The sequence below is a fragment of the Protopterus annectens genome, chromosome 2.part0 (assembly GCF_019279795.1).
Source record: "Protopterus annectens isolate FY-2018-M chromosome 2.part0, PAN1.0, whole genome shotgun sequence".
Classification (NCBI taxonomy): domain Eukaryota; kingdom Metazoa; phylum Chordata; order Ceratodontiformes; family Protopteridae; genus Protopterus; species Protopterus annectens.
In genome coordinates this window covers 1710024840-1710050236 of record NC_056728.1, presented here as the reverse complement: position 1 = coordinate 1710050236, position 25397 = coordinate 1710024840, and the positions used below count along the sequence as shown (strand labels likewise).

Genomic DNA, 25397 nt, shown 5'->3' with positions numbered 1-25397 from the left:
AAACTGTTTCAAAGTACGTAAAGTGAACAGGTTTGCAAAAGAATGAGGCAAAACAAACTGCAGACCCATGTTGATAGAACCAGCATGTGGCCAGATGCAAGTCCTGTCCTACTACAAGAGCACTCAGCTGTCCTACCATTAAGCAAATGAACCAGATCATGAGATCCAGTTTTCACGTATAGGACTTCAGAAAACCCGAAGTGCAAAAGACCATAGTCATTCCCAATAATTCTAGGCCGACAGTATGAAATTGTTTCATGATTTTATATGAAAAATGCAAATTGGTGAGACCTGCTGTGCTTGGCACAGCAAAACCAAGCCTAGGCTAAACAAAGGCATTATTCAGACAAAATCCAGTTTGAGCATCAGGTTTCTATCAAGCTCAATATACTGCAGTTTGGCACTGGAAAGTGATAGCCTGCAACTGAGGTCCTTGCATACTAGGCAGACGTTTGCCTACTAGGGAGAACTGCCAGTCAGCAACAAGGGAAAGACAGGCAATTAGGTAGAAAACACTAGGACAAACAGCAGCCATGTCAGGCAGGCATGGGTAGGACCGTTCCTCCACTCATCATGTACATCAGCCATAGTCAACCAAACCCAAAGTCAGCAGCAGTCAACCCCAAGTTATTAGTCTGCTGCCTAGTTCAAACCCAAACTGGACAAAGGCAGATAACAAAACCCAGTTAGTGCAAGTCCAAACCACGTGAAATAAGAGCAATATACAAACAAAATCCACTTAGCACAGCAGACCCTAAAAAAAGGTCAATACATCACAACTCTTCCCTATACAGCATTATTATTATAAAACATTATTTGTTATAAGAGTCTGTACTCTACCTATAGAAAAAATGTAATCATTATAAGAGCCTCGGTGGTGCAGCAGTTAGCGTTGTTGCCTCACAGCAAGAGGTTCTCCGGTTCGATCCTCAGCTGGGGTGCCTTCTGTGTGGAGTCTGCATGTCCTCCCTGTGGTCGCGTGGGTTTCCTCCGGGTGCTCCGGTTTCCTCCCACATCCCAAAGACATGCTGTAGGTGGATTGGACACTCTAAATTGGCCCTAGGCATGAGTGCGTGCGTGTGCCTTCCGTGGAAGGTTGGGCGCCGGGCTGGCAACTCAACACTGTAAAACTCCACTGTCAATCATGAGTGGACATGTGATCCGCTGTGGCGACCCCTAACCGGGAAAAAGCCGAAAGAAGAAGAAGATAAGAGATGACGATGCTATTAGTTACCTCTTATAACTGTTAGTTTTCCTATAGTAGGTCACTATCAATCCATCCCCTCTTTTTCCTATTTTTACACTAGATGTATACCATGGTGGTGCAGCGGTTAGCATTATCGCCTCACAGCAAGAGGTTCTCCCATTTGATTCTCAGCTAGAGCTCCTTTTGTGTGGAGTCTCCATGTCCTCCCTGCGGTCAAGTGATGTTAAAGACATGCAGGTAGGTGCGAGCGTGAATGGGCGTGCCTTCGTTGAAGGCTGGGCGTCGGGCTGGCAACTCGGCACTGTAAAATTCACTGCCAATCATGAGCAGACTGGAGTTCTGCTATGGCGACCCCTAACCGGGAAAAGCCGAAAGACAAGCAAGTGGCAATCCTCTAGACCCAAGGTTCACACCACCAAACTGACTGTAAAATTGCTGTAAATTTTCTATTTTTCTGGCATCTGTATATTCTTTATGGCTTTCTTCTTAGATCATGGCTTCATTATTTGTCCTGTTAATGCAATATGTTTAATACCATATGATTTAAATGATTTCTTAGGTCATGGTATGTACACTGCTAGGTGTTATATTACAAATAATGTTACTACTTACATGGATAATTGCTTGGAACCCTTCTGCCTCCCCAAGGAACTAATGTGTGCTGTTTGGGGTTTTACCCAAATGGTAAGATCTACTGTAGATAACCCTTGAATGCTATAGTACAGTTTTGTGTGCATATGATAAACATGACAGTTGAGGCAAGATCACTGCACTAGTAAACCTTTCCCCACTTCATCCCCTTAAGAAGGTATATGCAATTTTGTCATAATGTTTCAGTAAGTCATTAAACAGATTAATTTAGTGTTATGATAGTAATAGTATTTTGTTTATTGTAAGAACAATGAATTATTATTATTGATAGATACCCACGAAGACCAAAGGGATCAAAGATATGAATGTCACATGCCCAATCAAAGTTCTAAAAGACCAGCATGATTTTCATAGAGACAGAGATTGCTGATGAAAGCTCTGACTGGGGTGAAGCAAGATGTATGGGATAAAAGCCAAATGCAGGGTTACTGATTTTCCAATTTTCCATGAAAATTTACCATAAGATTATGAATTTAGATATTGGTGTTTGTGTAGCAGAATATTTTTTTTCAGTGACTTTGTTAGTTTAGGACAGACAGAACAGGATTCGAGGACTGCCTGGATCCACATATGGGATGACAGGAATAAATAATGAGAGGCCAGCTCTGGCTAATGGATTGATGTTGGCCAACCCATGGTTCACCAAGAGAGACTTTCTCATGATGCTGTACAAGAGTGGTCAGCATGCAATTCAGGAAGGCTTCCTCCTAGAAAGGAAAGGGCATAGGGCAAGACTTGATTACAAAGTTATTCCTAGTGAAATGGTCTTTCACAAGCATATAAGCCACTGGCGGCCGCATTCAGCTGTAAGCCATGATCAGCAAGGGCTGTAAGGTCAACAGAAGCTGGTTTTAGTCCTGGAAGTTGACTGAAGTTAAAACATAAGAGTTCAAGCAAATACTCTGGGCTGTAACACCTCAGGAAGAAGAAATAGATGGAGCTGAAGAAGAATGATGGCATCTTAAAACAGGATTTCTGAAGACTATAGAAAAGATATGCAGCCAAGCCAGATGTGGAAATAAGGTACATAAGGAAAACTGGTGGTGTCAGAATGAATAAGTTCAAGAAGTTGTTAAAAGAAAGGAGGAGTGCAGGAAGAAAGGGGGGGTATAGAAAAAATGGGCAAAGCTAAGAAGTAATACTGGTTGGCTTAAAAGGAATCCAAGATGGCAGTTCCAATGGCAAATGGTAAAGCATCAAAAAAATTCTGTCATCTTCTGAAAAGTAACTCAGTAGATGCCACAAAGACAGAAGAATAAAGATAGTCATCAGACACCATCCATAAGGGATGCCAGCAACAATCTGCTCATTGGTCCATAGTCATCAGACACCATCCATAAGGGATGCCAGCAACAATCTGCTCATTGGTCCAGAGAACATCAACTACAGATGGAAGAAGTACTTCCAGCAGCTTCTGAATAAAGAAAATCTTACAGAATCTGTACTGTTCCATGCACATGGAAAGAAAAAAAGACCACATTAAATGTAAGAACAGCACTAAGAAAAATTTAGTCTGTGAAAGCAGGTGGCACAGATTAGCTCACAACAGGTGAGTTAGGAGAATGTCTTCTGAGGATACTCCTCATGATATGGAGTGAAAGGCATGCCTCAGATAATTGCATATTAAGCAGTCTAGTGCCAGTGCACAAGAACAAAGGGGACAGTCACAGCTGGGCAGTACAGATGTGCCATATTCCTGTTTTATTGCATGAAAGTGCTAGAGAGGGTGATTGATAAATAAATACACAGAATGGTAGAAAGTAAGATGGGACATGATCATTTCAGATTCAGATCAGGATGCAGTATGATCATCTTGACGTTTGCAGTGAGATAGATAGTAGAAAAGAAGCTGGAGACGAGTATAGAGTACAGCAGGAAATATACCAAGGGCATCCATGGATGTAAAAATTTAATAAATTATTATGAAACACTAAAATATCTGAACTTGAACAGTGTATCTCACAGATATCTAAGAGGAGATCTTATTCAGGTATATAGGGCATTTACAGACAACTACCTCTGGGAATGTTTCGGGTTATCAAAAAGTACTAGAGAATCATAAGACAGCCTATGTAGAAGATTCTGTAGGAATGAGGTGTATTAACTGGTTCTCTGACAGAGTAGCCAAAGCATGGAACAGACTACCAAATTACATTAAAGCAAGTACTAGTTTAGATATTTTTAAGAACAGCCTGGACACTTGTTATGGGAACAAGTGTTTTGGTATATTGACAAGCTAGAAGGGCAAAGTGAAGTTGTTCAATCTCGCCTTTCATTCTTTACTGATTGGTTCGGAGCCGAGGGCCATTAGCAAAGCGCAAGGTTTACCAGTAGCTCGAGATCAAGCCCCTTATCCCATGATGCACTGCTGGAATTACCACAGATCTAGTTTGCCGTGTCACAGATCTCAGTGATTTCAGTTTCCTTGAGCCTTCTTTTGAGAAAAAAATAATTTTTTGCAAGTTATTTCTCATCTTTCTTCTAATATTTACTTAGATATACATTTATATAGCTACTGTAGCCCCTTTTGCTTCACCTTTTCCTTGGTGCTTTACTATATTTCTCTAGTTATAGTGGCCTCGTGTTGGGCCTAATTATGTAGAGAGTGTGTTGGTAGTATTTAGTGTTTGTCTGTTTTTCTCTATAACAGTTATTGCGTTTATAGTGTGTATATTTAGAAGTGTACTTAGATAGTTATCTACATAGTTTAGCCCTGTTTTTCTCTGGGCATAGTTTAGAGTGTGTTGTATAACTTAGGCGAGTTTATTTGAGCCTAGTTGGTTGCTTTATTTAGGCTTGTGTGGGTTGTGTTTAAAATGAGCCTAAAGTTTTTCCTAGTATGTCTGAACAAAAAGAGAAACACCCCAGGTCTGGATTTAAGAAATGTCCAGACTGTGGGCAGAAGATGTCTCTCACTGATGGGCACGTTCAGTGCGTGTACTGTTTAGGTGCGGTGCACTTACAGGAGTCCTGCAGCATTTGCCACTCCTTTTCTGCTAGGGTTCTTTTGGAGAGGAAAAGGAAGCTTGTGAATAGGGGTTTGCTGAAGCATCCTTTTGCTGAAGCCTTGAGTGACCAGGATGAGGCCAGCAGGTCCTCTAAGTCCTCTAGGTCCTCTGCAGATTCTAAAGCATCCAAAGAATTGTCAAAGTCTAAGAAACTTGAAGATCCCGGGACTTCGGCTCCACAGCTCTTGGAGCAAAGTGTCTCTTTTTTTGAAGCCGGCCCACGGTTTTGGAGCCAGTCTCAGAGAGACCTGTATCTCCACTCCTCCAAGCTGCACCCTCGGTACACTCCTCTAGGTCTTCTGTTAGCCTCTCGGATTTGGATATGGACCTTACGGGCACCAGGACTTGCTAAATTGTTGTCGGCTCCGACCTGAGTGTCAGAACCGAAGACCACCACCCTGGACTTGACTGCTCCTCCTCCGAGCCATACTGGATCTTCGGAGCTGGAGGAGGCCGATCTGCTGATTGTGGAGCCGAGACCTGCACCGGTGCCATTGGTTCCATCTATTCTGACATCCTCAGCGCTGACTGGGGACTCTAGGGGCCGACACTCTCCTGTCTGGTCCAGGGAGGATAGTCGTACTGACTTGTCGGAGCCGACTCTTCCTATCAGGGCCTCGGCTCGGATGAGCTCGGCTCCTACCTCCGGCTCTGTGCCCACGGCCTCAGTGCGGGAGGGGCTGGCGGTTCCTTCGGGTCCGTCAACTCCTCCTCAGCGGAGCCATGATGCTTTCGATGCCATGAGGAGAGCTTTGTCCTCAAAGACATGCTCGACACCAGGTCTGGTCTCTTCTTCCCCCAAAGCGGCTGTGTCCGCTTCTGCCTCTATCATCCAGGCCAAGAGTAGAGACCCTGAGCCTCAGGTAGCCCCACAGGGTGCCCCTTGCTCTTCCAAGACCTCCCCAGAGGCTCCCACTGAGGAAGTTCCCAGGAAGAGATTGTGTAAGAGGAGACACTTGGACTCCCCACAGGAGTCCTTGACATCGGACACTGACTTGGATGAGTCAGAAGGGTCCCCACGATCCCCCTCTGAAGATATCTCCTTTGCGGAGATACTTGATATCCTTAGGCAGAGGGGTGACTGGCAGTCCCAAAAGCCCTACTGAGGATGAGTCAGTTCTCCTGAAGGCTTTCGGGTCTCAACTTTCTACCTCTTGGGTGTCTCCGCCCTTCGATGAGCTCATGCAGCTGGTCTCTCGGAGGGCGTGGGAGTCACCGGAGTTCATGGAACCTGTCCCTCAGAGGCCTAACAAGTTTATTTCTGCCCCTGTAGATAAAGCCTTTTTGTCCAAAGGAGTCCCTATTGATACTATGGTGGTGGCGGCGGCAGCCACCAAGAAGGAAATGTACGAGATTTCCTCATCGATCCATCCTCCTAACAGAGAGTTTAGGATCATGGACGATATGGGAAACTCATGTTTAGTTCAGTGACTTTTACACTGTGCTCCCTGAACTATTTGACTCATTTCACCAGACTGCAAAGAGATCTCCTTAAGGAGTTGGGAGATGCTCTTCAGGGTGCTGTAGCTGCAGGGGCTTCCGACAAAGTTGCCGCCCAGCTTGCTGCCCTAAATTCCATTGTGAACTCTTCCATGCGGCTCATATCTTATGCAGCTGATGGGACAAGTAGGACAGCGTGTACAGGAGTTGCTTTACAAAGACATTCCTGGATGCGCTTATGTTCCTTCACAGAGCCCTTTATGTCTTCATTTGTCAACACCCCTTTTGATGGCTCATCTCTTTTTGGGCCAAAAGTGACGGAAACTCTCACCAGATGTGAACTGGAGGGAAAGACTGTCTGCCGTTGGAGTCCGCTTTTCCACCCCTACGTGGCCTTACCCCAAAGGCCAGAGGGGTGGGAAGATGTGGTTCTGAAAAGCACAAGGAGCCTTTCAGGACACATGTGGTGAACCCCCTCTAGGGGCAGAGAAGACGTTGCCCTTGCGGCAGAGGGGGTCCACAGCACCAGGGTGACAGAGATCACTTCTCTGGTCAGCCCTGTCAGCACTCCTGAAGGGAGGCCTGACTGTCCTGCTCTGGAGACAGTCTGGGATCACTTATCTTTGTACCCAGACACCTGGTGAGATATAAAAAAAAATGACAATTGGGTACAAAGTATTATCTCCAGAGGGTATTTCATACCATTCTCCACTCCACCCACACACCCCAAGGAGACTCCCAGACGTTCCACCCAGTTACAGGGAACAAGCAACTATAGAGGTCTGCAAGTTGCTAGTCATCCAGCCAGTCCCAGCAGACCAGATAGCATCTGAAACTTACTCAAGATTCTTTTTGGTTCCAAAGAAAACAGGGGACTGAAGACCTATTTTGGACCTCAGCAGACTCCACCAATTTGTCAAGAAAGAGAAGTTCCGGGTGGTCACGCTACAGTCTTTACTTCCTGTCTTAGGGAGAGACCATTGGATGTGCTTGATAGATCTCAGGGATGCACATCCAGAGATCATTTGTGTTTCCAGCTGGGAACCAGTCATCATTTTCGGGCTGTGCCCTTTGGTCTCACTACAGCCCGCAGAGTGTTCAACAAATGCATGGCAGTGGTCACGGCTCACCTGAGGCGTCTAGGATTCCAGGTGTTTCCGTATCTCGACGATTGGCTCCTTACCTCCACCAGCAGGCATCAACTCATTCAGGCAAGGGAATACACTCTGCCATCACTTAGGCATTATGATCAACTCAGAAAAGTCTGCCTTATTGCCATCGCAGCGTATCGTCTTTATAGGGACAGAGTTAGCCACTTCAACTACCAATTAAGAGAGTCTTTCTTCTTCGCCAGCAGGTCAGCTCTTTGGTATCGAAGGACAGAGCACCAGCCGCAGAAGTCTTAAAAGTCTTGGGTTTGATGGCTGCAGCGATCTTGACCATACCATTGGCAAGGATGCATATGCGGATTCTTCAATGGCTGCTGTTCACTCAATGATCTTATCAGGAACTTCCAATGAGTCACATGATTTTAATTACAAACTCCTGCAAGAGAGATCTCCAGTGGTGGTTGACGTCTCTTCATGTAACCTTAGGACACCCCTTTGTACTAACCCCCTCCAGTAGCCACTGTGACCACGGACGCTTCCCTGATAGGGTGGGGGGCATTTTCAGGGAAAGACTGCCCAAGGCACATGGACGGATCAAGAGACACATCTGCATGTCATTGTCCTGGAGATGAGAGCAGTACTTCTAGGGATGATTGCAATTTCAGACGTTAGTAGTGTGGTACTTGAACAAGCAAGGTGGGACCAAGTCTTGCCTACTTTGCCAAGAAGCCCTCAGAGTTTGGCAGTGCCCGGTCTCCTCCCAGCGCTTTCTGTTGGCAACGCACATCCCAGGGAGATCCAACATGATAGCTGACAAACTGAGCAGAACAATCTTGTTGCCTCATGAGTGGTCCCTCAAGCAAGAGATTGCGACAGGATTTTCTGCAAATGGGGCCAGCCTTGCTGCGATCCGTTTACCAGTCACATCAACATGAAATGCAGAAGCTACTTTGCCCTGATGCCCTCTCCGGGAGAACCCCAGAGGGACGCACTCGTACACGATTGGCCACCGGGTCTCCTCTATGCATTTCCACCGATCCTGCTAATACCCAGGTTTCTACAGAAGGCAATGTCGCTGGGGAGGTCCATCATTCTTATAGCCCCTCATTGGCCTTGGCAGATTTGTTTCCCATTTCTTCATCATCATCATCATCATCATCATCATCATCATCATCTATTGGAGGATCCATGGATTCTGGACCCAGTTCTGGACCTTCTGACACATCCATCGGGGGACCTCCGTACTTCATTGCAGTCACTGAAGCTAACAGCTTGGCTGCTCCAGTTCCTCTCATAGCCAGACTTCCTGATCTCTCTGATGAGACAAGGCAGATCCTCTTGTCTTCCCACAAGCCTTCCACCAGAAGATTATATCTTAGTAAGTGGAAGAGATTTTCCATATGTGCTTCTAACCTGAACATTGACCCTTATCAAGCCCCTTTGACATCCATTTTAGAATTCTTGACTATGATTTTCAATAAAGGTGCTGCAGCTGCTACAGTTCGGGTCCAGTTGGCTGCTATATCTTACTTTCATCTCGAAGTGGATGGACTGAACATTATGGCTCACAAGTTGTTCAAAGCCTTTCTCAAAGGAACCTTTCACATGAGGCCTCCAGTGAAGACTCCTTATTCTCCTTGTAATCTAAACTTTATGCTGTCTCATATAATTCTTCCCCCATTTGAACCAGCATCATCTTGTGATCTAAAATTTGGAAAACCATATTTCTGGTGGCTATTACTTCTGCCCGCAGAGTGTCAGAACTTCAGGCTTCGTCTATCAGCCCTCCTTATTTGATTTTTCATGCTGATAGAGTATCTCTTAGGACAAACCCCTCTTTTTTTGCCCAGAGTTTGTTTGGAATCTAAGATCAGCCAATTCATTGAGTTGCCAGTCTTCTTCCCCAACCATTCCAACAAACTAGAGTATATGCTGCACAAATTTGATGTTCACAGACAGCTCAGATATTATTTGGACAAAACAAAAGATGTTAGAAAATCAGATCACCTCTTTGTGTCTTTCTCTGAAGCCAGAAAAGGTAGACCAGTGGCTAAAACAACCTTCTGTAAATGGCTATCTGATTGTATCACCTTTGTTTATTCAGCTGCAGATATGCCCTTACTGCACAAGATTAAAGCTCATTCAACTAGAGCAGTTTCTACATCTTCTGAATGCCAAGCCAAATTACCCCTTGAAAACATTTGTGCTGCAGCCACTTGGTCTAAACCTCATACCTTTATCACTCATTACAAAGTTGATAAGGCCTCCAGGGATAGAGCTTCTTTTAGGTCTACGGTTCTGAAAAATGTACTCCCATGAGCCACCCGAGATTGAGGGTGCTAGGGACACTACTCGTCAGTGAGGAATGAACGGCGAGATTAAACAACTTCACATTAAGAAGGTATGTACTCACCATAATGTTCCATGTGAGTTGTTCCATCTTGCCTTCATTCTCGTCCCTCCCTCCATCCCCCACCTGACTGATAGTTGACCTAGAGGCTGGTCTCATCTTGGTTATTCAATCCTTCTTCCTGTCTTGGGAGAGTAGGTCTCTTACAGGGGATATGGTACATGCAGCAAACAAGATCTGAGGTAATTCCAGCATTGCATCATGGGATAAAGGACTTTGTCTTGAGCTACTGGTAAACCTTGAGCTTTTCTTATGGCCGTGTTGGAGCTGAAGGATCGTCTTCGAACCCATCAGTGAAGAATGAAGGCGAGGTGGAACAACTGTCATGGAATGTTATGGTGAGTACATAACTTCTTATTAATGCCCGTGCTTGAAATATTTGTTGTATGTATGTGTGAGGATAGAGTCCAGTTGGGCATTCCTAGTCTTGGAGAAAGCATACAGCAAGGGCCCAGGAAAGATGGTTTGAAGTCCCAGAAACATTGATAGAATTACTGTAGGCTATATACCAGGACCGAGTGACACAAGGATAAACAGTGTTCGGACTCAGAGTAGTTCCTAGTGGGAAAGGTTGAACATAGGGTTGAGCCCACTGTTATTCATACTGGTGGTAGACTACATTAGCAAACAGGTTGTAGGAGTCAGATCAATAAAGTTGCTCTAAGCAGACAATGTTTTATTGCAAGCAGACTCTGAGCATTAATTTCATCAAATGATAAGGGACTGGAATGCAAAACTGAAGATTCATGGGATAAAACTGAGTGCGTATAAGACAGTTGTCATTGCAACGCATGGAGAGAGAGAGGGCGAAGGCAAGAGGAAATGAGTATGTCCAGCCAAGACATGGATGTCTTGCATAAAATATGACCTGCAACAGACAGGCATGGTTGTCAGAGAAGGTAAGAAAGTGGTACTGAATTGAGAGAGGTGACAACAACTAACTCAACATCCTTAACCCATGTAGAAAAATGGGGGAAAAGGTTGGTGGTGATGATTTGGAAATTTAGATCAGTGCCTCATTCATTCCTCGTGACTTTGTATTTCTTCTTTTATTTGTAGGTTCATATAGGTTAAGTAATAGGCTAGCTCCTTTTGTGGCTGTTTTAAGCCTAGCCAGTTTCCCTTTTTGTGCTCAACTTAACCAAGCCCATTTGGTTAGAGATTGGCCTTACCCATCCCATTGTCAATAACTGTATATTACTCCTAATGAGAGTAACTGGGATCATTCCATAGGTAATTTAAGGGAAGGCATTTATGGGATAAAGCATTTAGGAGGTGTATAGGAACCTGAACAGTAGATTTACTACCTTAAAACTGTCAGTTTTTGCACATGTATTTATTTTGTGTAGATTTCATATAAACAGTAAAAATTATAATGAAATCATAAGAATGATCAAAAATAACACTTTAAAAATCACAGGAATAATTCCTAGTTTTCATCTATTGAGAATGGAATGGAATTCTTTCAAGAATTTTAAATCAATGCCCATGCCCAGGTGTTGGTCAGCCTCAGGGCAGGTTGTGATTAGTTAGAAGGATGTTTTAATGGAGAAGGTGATGGGGAAGTGATCAGTAATGGATGTAGGCAAGATGTTAATTCTATGTATTGTGCTTGGTTCATTGGTTATGGTTAGATCTACTAAAGAGTGGTTTCCAGAGCTTAGGTATGGCCTAGTTTAGTTTGCTAGTTGGATAAGGAGGATACTTGTTAAGAGATAACAATGTCTGAGATTTTAGAATTTAAAATATTAATGTTGAAGTGGCTTAGATAACTGTGTTTTTATGGTTGTCTTGTCGGTCCCAGAATGAGTATTGCTTTAAACTTTTTGATGGTGGGAATAGCTAAGAAATTCCTAAGGTGAGGAAGTTATGGTTGTGAAGTGTGTGTGTGTGTGTGTGTGTGTGTGTGTGTGTGTGTGTGTGTGTGTGTGTGTGTGTGTGTGTGTGTGTGTGTGTGTGTGAGAGAGAGAGAGATAGAGGAGATTGTGGTTATATGTTGAGGAGCTTTGTTGCTGGGAATGGAACTGCAAGCTGTTTTTGTGTTCTTTTTACCTTGTCTGGCATTAAACAGGTAGGTGTAGCTTGGAAGAGAGAAGTTCAGGTTGGGAATGACCTACTTTAACTCAAGATTCAATAACTGATAGAATGATGAGGTTATTGGTTTTTATGGATGACTTTAATGCAGGAAGCACAATGAAAAAACTGGAACAATTAGTCATTGAAATGCTAAGCATGCTTTTTAGTGAACATTGTGGACTGCGGTTTGTTTTCATGTAGCTGCATATAAGCAGACTGTGGACTAGGGATGCAACTCTAAGGGTGTACCTGTGATACTTTTTGATAGTGTTCTACTTGCAGGTGGGGGTTGGGGATGCTACGTATGATGAATTAGGTGAGAATGGTTGAATATCTAGTTTGATGTTTTGTGTTTGAGCTAGGTTCAGAGATGTTTTGCTAGTAATGGTTACTGGCATAGGAGTAGAAAAGTTTTTTTGTGCTTCTTTCTGCAAGAAGAGGAGCTTGTTATAGAGGGGGTGTTTTGTAATGGACCAGCTTGTATGTAACATGAAGAGGGAGTTATCTAAGGTTCTGTAGATATTTTGTAGTTCCATGGTTGTAGAAATTAAAGTCCATGGCAGAATATAAGTTGGTGTATACGTTTAGAAGTGTAGTAACTTGGGAGTAATTTGTTAAATGATAGAAACAGATGACTGTGATGGAAATCAAAAAGATGCATTAGAGTGAAAGTCAGTGGAAGGGAATTGGATTTACTTATTTGTTTTATCTTCAAATCGACTAGCTTCAACTCCTTATGCTCAGTGTGATCTTCGGCTCTGTCCAGTATCTTCTTCAAAATTTGAACATCATCCCCTCTCTCCTTTAGATGATCCAATTGTGTAGTTACTGCCTGTGGATCCGATTGCACAGTTACTTCCTCTTCAATGTCTTTAATTTTACTGTAATTTCCTGTTATATAAGTACTATTTAACTTCTGTATATTCTGTAAACATTGGTCAAACTTTTTATTGACACATTCCATCTTATACCAGCAGCTGAGAGTGCAAGAGGCCGATTAGAGCCCCCCCAACATTCATCCTAGCAACGGCTGTTTCTTAGTGGTAAAAATTTATAGCAGGAAGGAGAATATTTGCTAATTACATGCATTTAAAAAATAGCAATTTTCATGGGAGGAGGAGTGCACAACAAGGATAAGCAGTGCACACCATTCGGGTCCTCAGTGGAAGTCCCAGCTTCACTGTAACTGCAAAATGCTTGTTGTTTGTGTAAAGATCAACACTTTTTGTAGTCTGTTGTAGCACTTGTTACTGCAGCGAAGTTCTTAGCTGATGACCCTTAAGGAGGCAGTGTTCCTTGTTTGTTTTGTAATGTTTTAGTGATAGAAAATAGTTTGCTTTGAACACCACAAGGCCCTTTTCTCAGTCACACCCTGCATACAAGAAATGCTTTACAAGTGAATTAGATACAGATATAATTAAGTAAGCAACACGTTGCAAGGGCAAGGACAGGTACATCTCTGAGTAACCTGAAATAAAGCAGATTTACCAAAAGGTGAGAAGAGATGAAGGATGAGGAAGAGAACAAGAGTGAAGTGTGATTGTACATTTTTGACGAGTTAGTAAGCATACTAATACAACATATGTTAGGTAGTAGAACGTGTCTGCATTCGAAACAAGACTGAATAGAATGTATTTATTTTTACAGTGTGTTTCAGTAAGAAAATGCAGTTAAAATTGGTATAGATGAATGAGTGTAAAAATGTAGGTTATTAACATGGGATTATAACATCTAAGTTTGGGTGAAGCCTCTGATATGTCCCCCACTCATTAGTTATTGCAGCTGAGTAACAATTTTAGGTGAATGTCCAGTGCAGATTTGAAAACTGACTGGCGAGGAGGTATTGTATACTGTGTGGGAATGGACTGAGTTAAAATCCTGTATTGTTGGTGTTAAAGGCAATGTTCTGTGAAATATCCAAAACTCTCGTGTGATTCCTAACGCTGACAGCTGAATCGGAGTTATTTTTGAGGTACTTTACATACCAGCACAGTACACTAATGCCTAGCAGAAAGTCCTAGTACTGTTTATGTTCTGTTTTTGGGTTCTGTTATATTGCTGTATAGAAATTAAAGCCTTCCTGTGTATAACACAGTTGTCAATATATGTAACTGATTTGTACAACATGTACTCTATTAATTTACATTGTCCAGATAAAGATGGCTTCAATTCATTAGGAGTTAATACTTAGTGTGCCTTTTTTCACTTTTTCCTTTTGTAGGTTTTCTGGACTCTGCATAATATAGCACCATTGGCTTATTCTGCCGTCATCCAAACTGACAGTTGTTCCTTTAGAGCTCTCTGTCCAAAGGGCAGAGTCATTTAATTTTTAATCATGGAAATTGGAATGAGGGTTGTCCGTGGAATAGATTGGATTTGGAATAATCAAGATAATGGAGAAGGAAATGTTGGCACTGTGGTGGAGATTGGTCGACAAGGTGGCACAACACCTGACAAAACTGTTGTTGTCCAGTGGGACTGTGGCACAAGAACCAATTATCGTACTGGATTTGAAGGGGCATATGATCTCCTTCTGTATGATAATGCACAGATAGGTAAGAAAATGTATTTTCTATTTCTTGTTTACCAGAAAACAGCATTTGGGCACAGTTTTGCATACCAAGCACTGTACATATAGTACATGTAATACATAGTGTAAATGCAACTCTTCAAAACATACTTTTGGGAGTGGTGTCAGCAGGAATGGAAAATATCCAGAAGCCATATCCCATGGCCTCCAAAGGTTAGACGGTGTAAATGTGTTTGTTTTTCTGTGTAGTCATTGTAAATTGTTTTTGTGGTGTACTCTTAGGGAGTGCATTTAATGTCGTTTGACTTTATTGATTTTGATCTTAGAGAGTCTGGTAGGAATGAAAACTAAAAGACAAATGATCTTATTGGGACTAAGATTAAATACAACCAACAAGGTAAGACTAACAAAGCAAAGTCTCAAAGCACTGACAGTGTGAAATATTTACAGTAAACCTTTCATCTCACATTTGTGAAAAAAATGTCTTCTGTTCTGTTCAGCCTTCAATGAAAGCCACTGTGGGCCTCAGAAAAGACTGTGTGTGACTGATTCCGTGCTTCTGTATTTTGACAGTGATGAGCATGCTGACTAGCCAAGGAAGTGGCAAATATGTGCCTTTACTTTCTTTTTGATTGTGTGTAAGCATGAATGTGTGTAGACTAGTATAAAATATCAGATCTTTTAAGTGATCTCCGCATTCACTGTGTCTGTCATACCTCATGCTTGTGCACCATGTAATGATTTTGTCTTATAACTTCAAAATAAACTAATACCAGGAGCAGTACAGATGGTTGAAGATGAACTGCCTGAATTACATTTCACCTGATTCTGTAGAATGAATGTGTGGTTTGCCAGTTCATGTTGTACGCTACATAACGAAAACGGATATAGTACTTTCTGTAGGCATTCTGTGGGCATTTTACCCATCTAGAGCTATATAGCCTACTGTGGTGCGTTAGGACCTTGTAGTTCTTTAAGGTTTGATAGGGGGCTAGGAAGGCTTGCCCATAAACTTTGTGAGTTGCTCAGCAGTGATTTTTTTTAGCACATTTTGCTAAACTAAATTGTATATGTTTAGATATGCGTAAATGGTCTTCATTATACCATATGTTACTGGTGTGTACATTTAATTTTGCATGGGCTTAAAGTTCCTTTTAAACTTAACAGTGTAGAAGGGACAACCATTTATGCAACAACTACACATTTGTGAGCAACACTGCTGCAGTGGTCGATACTGGCCCTGAGTTGTTATAAATAGCTCATAGTTCCAGTTCACTAAATGACACAGCCAGACTTGGAATACAGTGTGTTTTCCTTTGAATTATGTTGTGATTGCTGGCTTCACCCAGAGGGTAGCCAGAGTAGAACTGAACTGTTCTCTGCATCTGTGACTGCTCTTCTGGTGAAATTATTACCTTTATGTACCTCAGATGTGGCTTTTCTTTTGCCTTGGCTTCTGATGTTCATCGTGTTACACTGCTGCAGTCATCACACTTGGGTTATCCTGCTGTCAGGTGGTCCCAAAGTCGGCCAGAGTTCCAAAGTCTTGGTCCGACGTCAGGTGCTGTCGCTTCTTCCCTGACGTTAGTTGCACCAGGGGTATACAAGAGGCATCCAACGCCATTTTCTTCAGTTTTTCTTGCCACGCAATACCCGGAGCAGAAGCAGTTCGCAAGTGCCGGTTGGCTGACTCCTGAGATTTTCAATTCGAATTTCAGACCGAAGTCTTCAATAAAGCTAAGTACCCCGTTGGGGAACCTTTTCTTGTCTCAGTCCGATGTCAGAAAAAGTTAACAATTGCATTTCTGGTTGGAAGCAAATACCTCATAAGGACTTTCATTCTTATTGCATTCCTTGCCTAGGCCCAGACCACGGCGTGTCAGGTTGTCGGTTTTGTGCTAGGTTTAACAAACAAACTATAAAATGTCGGTTTGATTTCGCCCGACTTTATTTTGGTAGGAAATTTAATTATACCATGCCATCAGAGCAACTGACGACCGGAATGCATAAAAAACGCAAAGATAAGGACAGGCAGCCGAGACCCAAACCAGACTCCGAGGCCTCTGCTAGGCCAGTTGCCGGTTCTCCGGTTTTAAGTGAGGCGCCTATGCAGCCCCTGACGACTGCTGATTCAGAACCCCAGGCGACATCCGATTCCCAAGAGGAGATTGCTAGGCCTCCACAACCTTTATCTTTAGGCCCTTCTGACTCCATGGCTGAAGGAGATTCCGGTGCAGTTGAAGTGCCTTCAGTTGCAGAAGGTGTCTTCAGACCGACTACACTCACTATTAAATCCTATGCAAAGCTGAAAACCCCTTTAAAAACAAAGAAGACTGTACAGCAGTCTCCAGTACAAGGCCCCATGCCTAAGAAACAGATGCTTAAGATGGCTGAAGATTTAATTACCCTAATCAGGGGTTCCCATCCCCCTCCTGATAAAAGGCCAAGACAGGAGGGGGGCTACGCTTCCTCTGACCAGGTTTCAATTTCCTCAGATTCTTCTGAGGAACAGGAATATTCTTTTCCCACTTATGAAGACTCTGATGCTGAAGAGTCTATTCCTTCAGCATCTCCCCCAGAAGACTTCTCTTTTGGGGAAACTTTACATACCATGAGGGAACATTTCCACTGGGAAGGCCAGGATTACTCTGATTCTAAGAAAAGGCTCTGAGAGTTCCTTTTACTACCCCAGCACAGACCACTTGCTATTCCACCAGTGCTAGACATTGTGGATGATGTTTATTCAGAATCTAGCCTTAACCCAGATTCACAACCTCCTGCACCAGCCAAACCAGACAGATACTACAGAGTCCCCGACTCACACAAATTCCTATATAAAAGCCTTGTTGCTGACCCAGAAACCATTTCCCAGGGTCCCAAAGGGGTTAAGGCCTCTATTGCTAAAAATCCTGTACCCTCTGAAAGGGATTCTAGAGCACTAGACAGATGGGGAAAGAAAATATATACCTCAGCTACTCTAGCTATGAGGGCCTTAAATTGTCAGTTTCACATGCTGAAATATCAACAATATTTGATGTCTCAATTAAAACAAAAATGATCATACATACAGAGCAGCCTGATTACAAGGAAATGCAAGATTTGTTGCATGCAGCTGAACAAGTGGGAAAACATACTTTGCAATGTGGGTTTGATTCATTGGAAGCTTCTTGTAGAGCAGCAGTGATAGGGTCTGTCATACGTAGGTATGCTTGATTAAAAGAACAAACTTTACCTGATCAAGTAAAAGCAAAATTATTGGATGCACCTTTACAGCAGGATGATGTCCTTCATGGATGCATCTGCAGTCATAACAAATGGGTTGTCCTGTCGTCAGGCAGCCCTTCGGTCGGCCGGATTCCAAAGTACGGGTCCGGCTTCGGCTGATGTCGCACTTCACCCGACGTCATCTCTACTGGTCTTCGGGTATAAAGGCATCAGCCGACGCCATTTTCCTCAGTCTTTCTTGCCCCGTGGCGACCGAAGCAGAAGCTGTTCGCAAGTGCCAGTCGGTCAGATCCAGAGATTACTACTACCGAATACTACTTCAAAGACTTCTAAAAAGCTAAGTACCCCGTTGGGGACTCTTTCTTGCCTCAGCCGATGTCAGAAAAAGTCATTAACTGTTTAACTTGTGGGAAACAAATACCTCATAAAGATTTCCACTCTTACTGTTTGCCTTGCTTAGGCCCAGACCACGACGTAGCAGCCTGTTCGGCCTGTGCTTCCTTCAGCCGACGAACGCTAAGGCGACGGTCGGAGTTTGCTGAACAGTTTTTCGGCTCAGATTTTGTGTACATTATGCCGTCGGATCCTCCGACTACCCAAATTGTTAAAAAACGCAAAGAAAAAGACCTACACTCGCGGTCCGCGGTTTCGGCCGAAACCACGGTTAAGCAAGCCGCGAGTGTCTCGGTTTCGGCCGAAACCGAGAAAACTGGTCAATTTTCAGCCGAATCCATGACTACTACTGAGGCTCCTGCTACCTTACCTGAATCAGCCTCAGAAATGTTGCCTACAACTGTGGTTCCTAGTGATTTATCAGACACCATCCCTTTGGATGTCTCTACCCCAGCACGTGGTGCTGCTAGGCCTCCTGCAGCCATGTCTATTAAGGCCTTTGCCAGGGCTAAAGCAGCCAAATCTGCTAAATCAGTGCATGTTAAACCCCCCTCACACAGGCCCACTTCTAGTTCACAAATGCTTACTCTGGCAGAAGATTTAATATCCTTAATTAGGGGATCCCAATCTCACCCAGACAGGGCCTCTCAGCCCCCAGAAAAGAGACCTAGAGCAGAGCCCCCCGAGCCTGTCTCCTCTGATGATTCTGCGGATGACTCAGACATTACAGACCAGCCAGAGGCTCCTTTTTCCAATTATGAAGATTCCGATGCTGAAGAATCCATTCCAGCTGCCTCTCCACCAGAGGAATTCTCCTTTGGGGAATCCTTACATGCCATGAGAGAACAATTCCAATGGCAGGGACAAGATTTCTCAGATTCAAGGAAAAAGCTTAGGACTTTTCTGCACTTACCACAACATAGGCCCTTAGCTATACCTCCTGTTCTGCCTGTTGTGGACGATGCATTTAATGATGTCTGCACTGCACCTGATTCTTTACCTCCAGCCCCTGCCAAACCAGATAGATTTTACAGGGTGCCAGACACTCATCACCACCTATACAAGGCCCCACTTGCAGACCCCGAAACTATATCCCAGGGGCCTAAGGCAGCAGCCTCGACCACAGCAAAAAACCATATTCCCTCTGAAAGGGAATCCAGGTCCTTAGAGAGATGGGGGAAAAAAGTCTACACCTCTGCTACACTCTCAGCTAGAGCTTTAAACTGTCAGTTTCACATGATCCAATACCAAGAGTTTATGCTTGATCAATTAATTAAAAAGCTGTCCTCTGATGAATCTTTAGATAAGAAATATGTATTAGAAATGGTGAATAACATCCAACAGGTTAGTAACCATTCCTTAAAATGTGGCTATGATGCACTGGAGGCTTCATTTAGATCAGCCATGACTGGCACAGTCATAAGAAGGCATGCATGGTTGAAAGAACAGGTCTTACCGGATCATGTTAAAGCAAAGCTATTAGATGCTCCTATGGATAAGGCCAGTATATTTTTAGGGAACCTGCCCAGCAGGTAATGAAGAAAATGGAAGAAAAGGCAAAATCTGTACAAACAGTTAAAGATTTCTTACAGGTTCAGCCCCAAGGTTTAGCAGGAACTGGCCTGCCAAAAATTGGTCCTTTCCTGACTCCACAAGATCCCAAAGGGGCAGGAATAGACGCTCTAGGGGCAGAAATCAATCCAGAGGAGGTGCCTACAGAGGACGACAGTGGCAAGGCAATAACCGAGGCACAGACACAACCACTGCCACTGCAACAGGACAATCACAGTGACTTGGCTCTGACTCCGCCTACCAGGGAGCAAATAGCAGCACCATTAGGCGGAAAGTTAGCCTTATTCTCGAAAAATTGGCACTATATCACAAAAGACAAGTGGATTTTGCAAACCATAGACCAAGGCTACGGTTCCACTTCCACACCTTACCAGTAAAAGAGGAATGCCAAACCTGCCTCCAAATCAAAAATAGAAGCTCTGCAGCAGATAGCGGAATTAACAAAGATGAGAGCTGTGGAAAGAGTACCAATAACAGAACAGGGCAAAGGATTCTACTCCAGACTCTTCCTAGTGCCAAGAAAAGAGAAAAACTGGAGACCTATTCTCGACCTGTCCATCTTAAACACATACATCATTGTCCCAAAATTCAAAATGCTGACCCTACAGCAACTTCTTCCCATGCTGGGCAAGGAGTGTTGGCTGGTAACTCTAGATCTCAAGGAGGCATACCTGCACGTCCCCATTCGACCAAATTGCAGAAGATACCTCAGATTCCTTGCAGGATCAGAGCATTATCAATTCTCAGCATTGCCCTTTGGCTTATCTACTGCGCCCAGAGTATTCACAAAATGCCTGGCATCAGTAATCGCTCACTGCAGAGTACAGGGAATCCAAATTTATCCATACCTGGACGACTGCCTGTTACAAGCGGACAACAAAAGCAAGCTGACAACAGATTTACAAAGGGTCATTTACTTGCTACAAGCCCTGGGATACACAGTCAATTTACAAAAGTCAAGGCTGATACCATCCCAAACAAGAACTTTCTTGGGCGCGGAATTGGACACAGTAAAACAAATGGCATTCCTAACTGCAGAAAACAAAAGAGCTCCCTCTTTACTTCTTGGCATTAACAAAGCAGAACAAACTAACAGCAAGAAAAGTTCTGCAGGCCTTGGGCTTCATGGCATCATGCATAATCTTGGTCCCACATGCCAGACTGCATATGAGAAAGTTACAGTGGTACCTAAAGAATTTATGGTCTCAACACAGGCACAGCTTAGAAACAGAAATACCACTAATCCCATGCCTAAAACAGGAGTTCCTATGGTGGGCTCAAGCATGCCAGTCAAACCCAGGCTTACCCTTCCACAACTTTCGAGCAAGCCAAACCATCACAACGGACGCCTCAGACCTAGGATGGGGCACATGCTGGACAAATGCATTACAAGGACTGTGGACTCAGGACCAGCTGCACCTGCACATAAACCAAAAGAAATGCTGGCAGTAAAACTGGCAATCCAAAAATTCAGACCATTCCTCAAAGAAGGCCATTTGATGATAAGGACAGACAACACCACAGTCATGTGGTACATCAACAAACAGGGAGGCACTCATTCATACCCCTATGCAGAATGACTTTGGACCTTTGGAATCTGGCTCTCAGCTACAACATCCAGTTACAGGCAATATTTGTACGGAAAAGAGAACACACTAGCAGACATTTTAAGCAGAACCACCTCGGATGCTCACGAATGGATGCTACACCCGGACATCTTCAAGGCCATCACAAAGAAATGGGGAATGCCACAAATAGATCTATTTGCTTCCCCACTCAATCACCAGCTCAAAAAATTCTGCACAAGGACATTCCACCCACTTGCATGGAAGGTGGACTCTCTATCCTTCAGCTGGAAAGGCCTGACAGCATATGCATTTCCACCTCTTCCCTTGATGCACAAGGTACTACTGAAAATCAAAGAGGAACGTCCAAGGATAATTCTGATGGCTCCGAACTGGCCAAGACAACACTGGTACCCATTGCTGAGGAGCATGTCTCGGGAGAAAATGTGGTCAATACCCCTGATGCCTCTGATGTTAACTCAGAACAACTTCAACATCATACATCCCAACCTAAAAACCTTGCAACTGACTGCCTGGAACATCACATAGCAGCAACTAACCCAGACCTTTCCCAAAGGGTTAAAGACATTATCCTTGAAGCCCGCAGACCTTCAACAAGAGGGAACTATGCAGGAAAATGGAAAAGGTTCGTCATTTGGAGTACTGAAAGAGGAAAAGATGTGTCGAACATAGATATTGCTAACATTCTGGAGTACTTGGCAGAGCTTCTACATACAGGCCTGTCCTATTCCTCCATCAAGATACATGCATCAGCTATTTCAGCAGAATACAGCTTTGATCCTCCTGTCTTTTCACATCCTCTACTCAGGCAGTTCCTCAGAGGGATCAAGAATGTAAAACCTCCTAGGAAACCACCATTACCAGCATGGGACTTGAACTTTGTACTAGAAAAGTTAACACTCCCTCCGTTTGAACCAGCAGCAACAGCAGATCTACAACACCTGTCATGGAAAACTGCTTTCCTACTGGCTATTACTTCAGCAAGGAGGGTTTGAACTACAGGCCTTAATGGCAGTGCAACCCTTCCTAATCTTCCATCAAGATAGGGTGTCCATGAGAACTAATCCTACATTTATGCCTAAGGTGGTATCCAGAGTGTCTTTAAACCAGGCAATCCACCTACCTACCTTCTTTCCCAATCCACAAAACAGAGGTGAAAGAATGCTGCATACCTTGGATGTACATAGACAGTTACGCTACTACCTGGACAGAACCAAAAGTAACAGAAAAACTGACCAGCTTTTGTAGCCTATGCAACAGGAAGGGAAGGAAAAGCAATTTCCAAACAGACAATCTCCAAATGGATAGGAAATTGCATAAGATTCTGTTACTCCTACCATGGAAAACCAATTCCACAGAACATAAGACCTCATTCTACAAGGGCTACAGCCACTACCACAGCTTTCTTACGAGGAGTGGCAACCAAGGACATTATTGAGGCGGCTACTTGGACCTCCGTGCATACATTTGCCAAGCATTATAATCTACCTCTATATTCTAGATCCCGAGCAGGGTTTGCCACTGCTGTACTGCAAGGGATCCTAACTACACCATAATTTTTATTCCTCCTCCCCTAGTTTGGCTATGGTATTCTACCCATTTGTTATGACTGCAGATGCATCCATGAAGGACATAGTACAGTTTTGTACCTACCATAAATGTAGATGTCCGAACTGGATAGCATCTGCAGTCAGGATTACCCTCCCTCCTTCCCCTCTGTGGTACTCCTAGGGTATTTACCCTCCTAATAGCTGGCTGGGGGGGGGGGGAGTCTCTTATGGTGTATTTGTTTGTATATATGTACATACATGCTTATTTTTTGTGTTTGCCTTCTACTATTTTGGAAACATTGGCATTTATCCAAAATTTAGCTTTCCAAGAGGGCAATTGGCATCTGGGGCAAGAAACACTGAGGAAAATGGCGTCGGCTGATGCCTTTATACCCGAAGACCAGTAGAGATGACGTCGGGTGAAGTGCGACATCAGCCGAAGCCGGACCCGGACTTTGGAATCCGGCCGACCGAAGGGCTGCCTGACGACAGGACAACCCATTTGTTATGACTGCAGATGCTATCCAGTTTGGACATCTACATTTATGGTAGGTACAAAACTGTACTTTTTATTTGGTGTAAAAGCAGAAGAGGTTTTAAAGAAAATGGAGGATAAGGCAAAATCTATGCAGACAGTCAAAGATTTTTTTATAGGTTCAACCCCCTCGTTTCAGCAGAAATTGGCCAACCAAAAACTGGTCCTTTCCAGCTTCTGACAGACCACAGAGGGGCAAATACAGATGCCCAAGGGGCAGAGGTCAGCCACAAGGCTCTTACAAGCCTCGACAATGGGGTGCCACAACCCAGAAAGGAGGAGAAGACAGGTCTCAAACTACCAGAAGACAAACACAATGACTTACCCCTCAGAATGCCAAGCAAATCCCTTTTGGCAGCTCCCTTGGGAGGAAAGATAACACTGTTTGCAGACAACTGGCGCATCATCACAAAAGACAAATGGGTCCTAAATATTGTCTCTCAAGGATACAGATTCCACTTTCACACTTTACCAAGGTTAAAAGGAATGCCAAACCTGCCACCAAATCAATGGGCAGAGGCTCAAAAACAAATTACAGCTCTCATGGACATGAGAGCCATTCAACAGGTTCCTACACAGGAGCAGGGACAAGGATTTTACTCAAGACTCTTTCTAGTTCCCCGAAAGGACAAAGCTTGGAGACCCATTCTGGACCTCTCAATTCTAAACGCATATCTCGAAGTACCCAAATTCAAGATGCTAACATTACAGCAACTTCTTCCCATGCTGGGCAAGAAGGCTTGGCTAGTAACGTTGGACCTCAAGGAGGCATACCTGCATGTCCCTATCAGACAAAATTGCAGAAGATACCTCCGATTTATAGCAGGTTCAACCCATTACCAATTATCTGCAATGCCTTTTGGCTTATCTACTGCGCCCAGGGTCTTCACAAAATGCCTGGCACCAGTAATTGCATACTGCAGACAAAGAGAAATTCAAATATATCCATACTTGGACGACTGCCTTATTCAAGCAGAAAGCAAGGACATTCTTTTAAAGCATCTGGCGTTTGTCAAAAACTTATTAAGTTGCCTAGGGTACACAGTAAACGAAAAGAAGTCAAAACTAGTGTCCTCACAAGACATAATATTCCTGGATGCCAGCTTAAATACAACAGCCCAGATGGCTTATCTCACGCCAGACAAGCAAGGACAACTACTCAATACTTCAAAATGATGGCAACAAAGACCCAACTCCCTGCAAGAAAAATTCTGCAGGCCTTGGGATTTATGGCTTCTTGCATACTACTAATACCATATGCAAAACTGCATATGAGGAATTTACAATGGTACCTGAACAGCGTATGGACTCAACACAGCCACAGCTTGGAAACAATAATACCACTCATTTCCTGCCTTCAACAGGAGTTTCTATGGTGGGCTCAGGCATGTCACCTCAACAAGGGTCAGCCTTTTACCTTACCTACAGCCAGGCAAACTATAACAACAGATGCATCGGATTATGCCTGGGGAGCACACATGGCAGGACAGTATATTCAGGGCAAATGGTCTGCAGATCAAAGGCATCTACATATCAATCAAAAAGAGATGCTAGCTGTACAAAATGCCCTAACAGCTTTCACGGACCTCCTACATCCAGGACAACTACTAATAAAGACAGACAACACCACAGTGATGTGGTACATAAACAAGCAAAGGGGCACACATTCCTACCCCCTATGCAGGCAAGCAATGACCTTGTGGAACACAGCACTGACCTGCCAAGTTCAACTACAAGCACAATTCCTGCCAGGAAAGAAAAACACATTGGCAGACGATCTAAGCAGAAACATCATAGATCCTCATGAGTGGAAACTAGATCCACAAGTATTCGCAATGATAACTCAAAATGGGGGAGCCCAGACATAGATCTGTTTGCCTTCCCCCAAAACTACCAACTACAGAAATTTTGCACAAGGACATACCACACACTGGCTTGGAAAGTGGATGCCCTCTCATTCATTTGGAAAACATTAACAGTGTATGCCTTTCCTTCACTGCCTCTTCTGGCAAAGGTGCTGCTGAAAGCCAGATTAGAGAGGCCACAAATGATACTCATTGCTCCAGACTGGCCACGCCAACACTGGTATCCAATACTAAGGAACA

General features: G+C 43.7%; 1 protein-coding gene across 1 annotated transcript in view; it reads left to right on the top strand.

Annotated features, from left to right (window-relative positions):
- The window catches only part of MIB2 (MIB E3 ubiquitin protein ligase 2), a 1775226-nt gene that overhangs the window by 374701 nt on the left and 1375128 nt on the right, over positions 1-25397 (top strand). The window contains 1 exon segment of the mRNA XM_044061758.1: positions 14123-14456. Coding sequence (XP_043917693.1) covers positions 14237-14456 — 220 coding nt within the window. The 5' untranslated portion in view covers positions 14123-14236.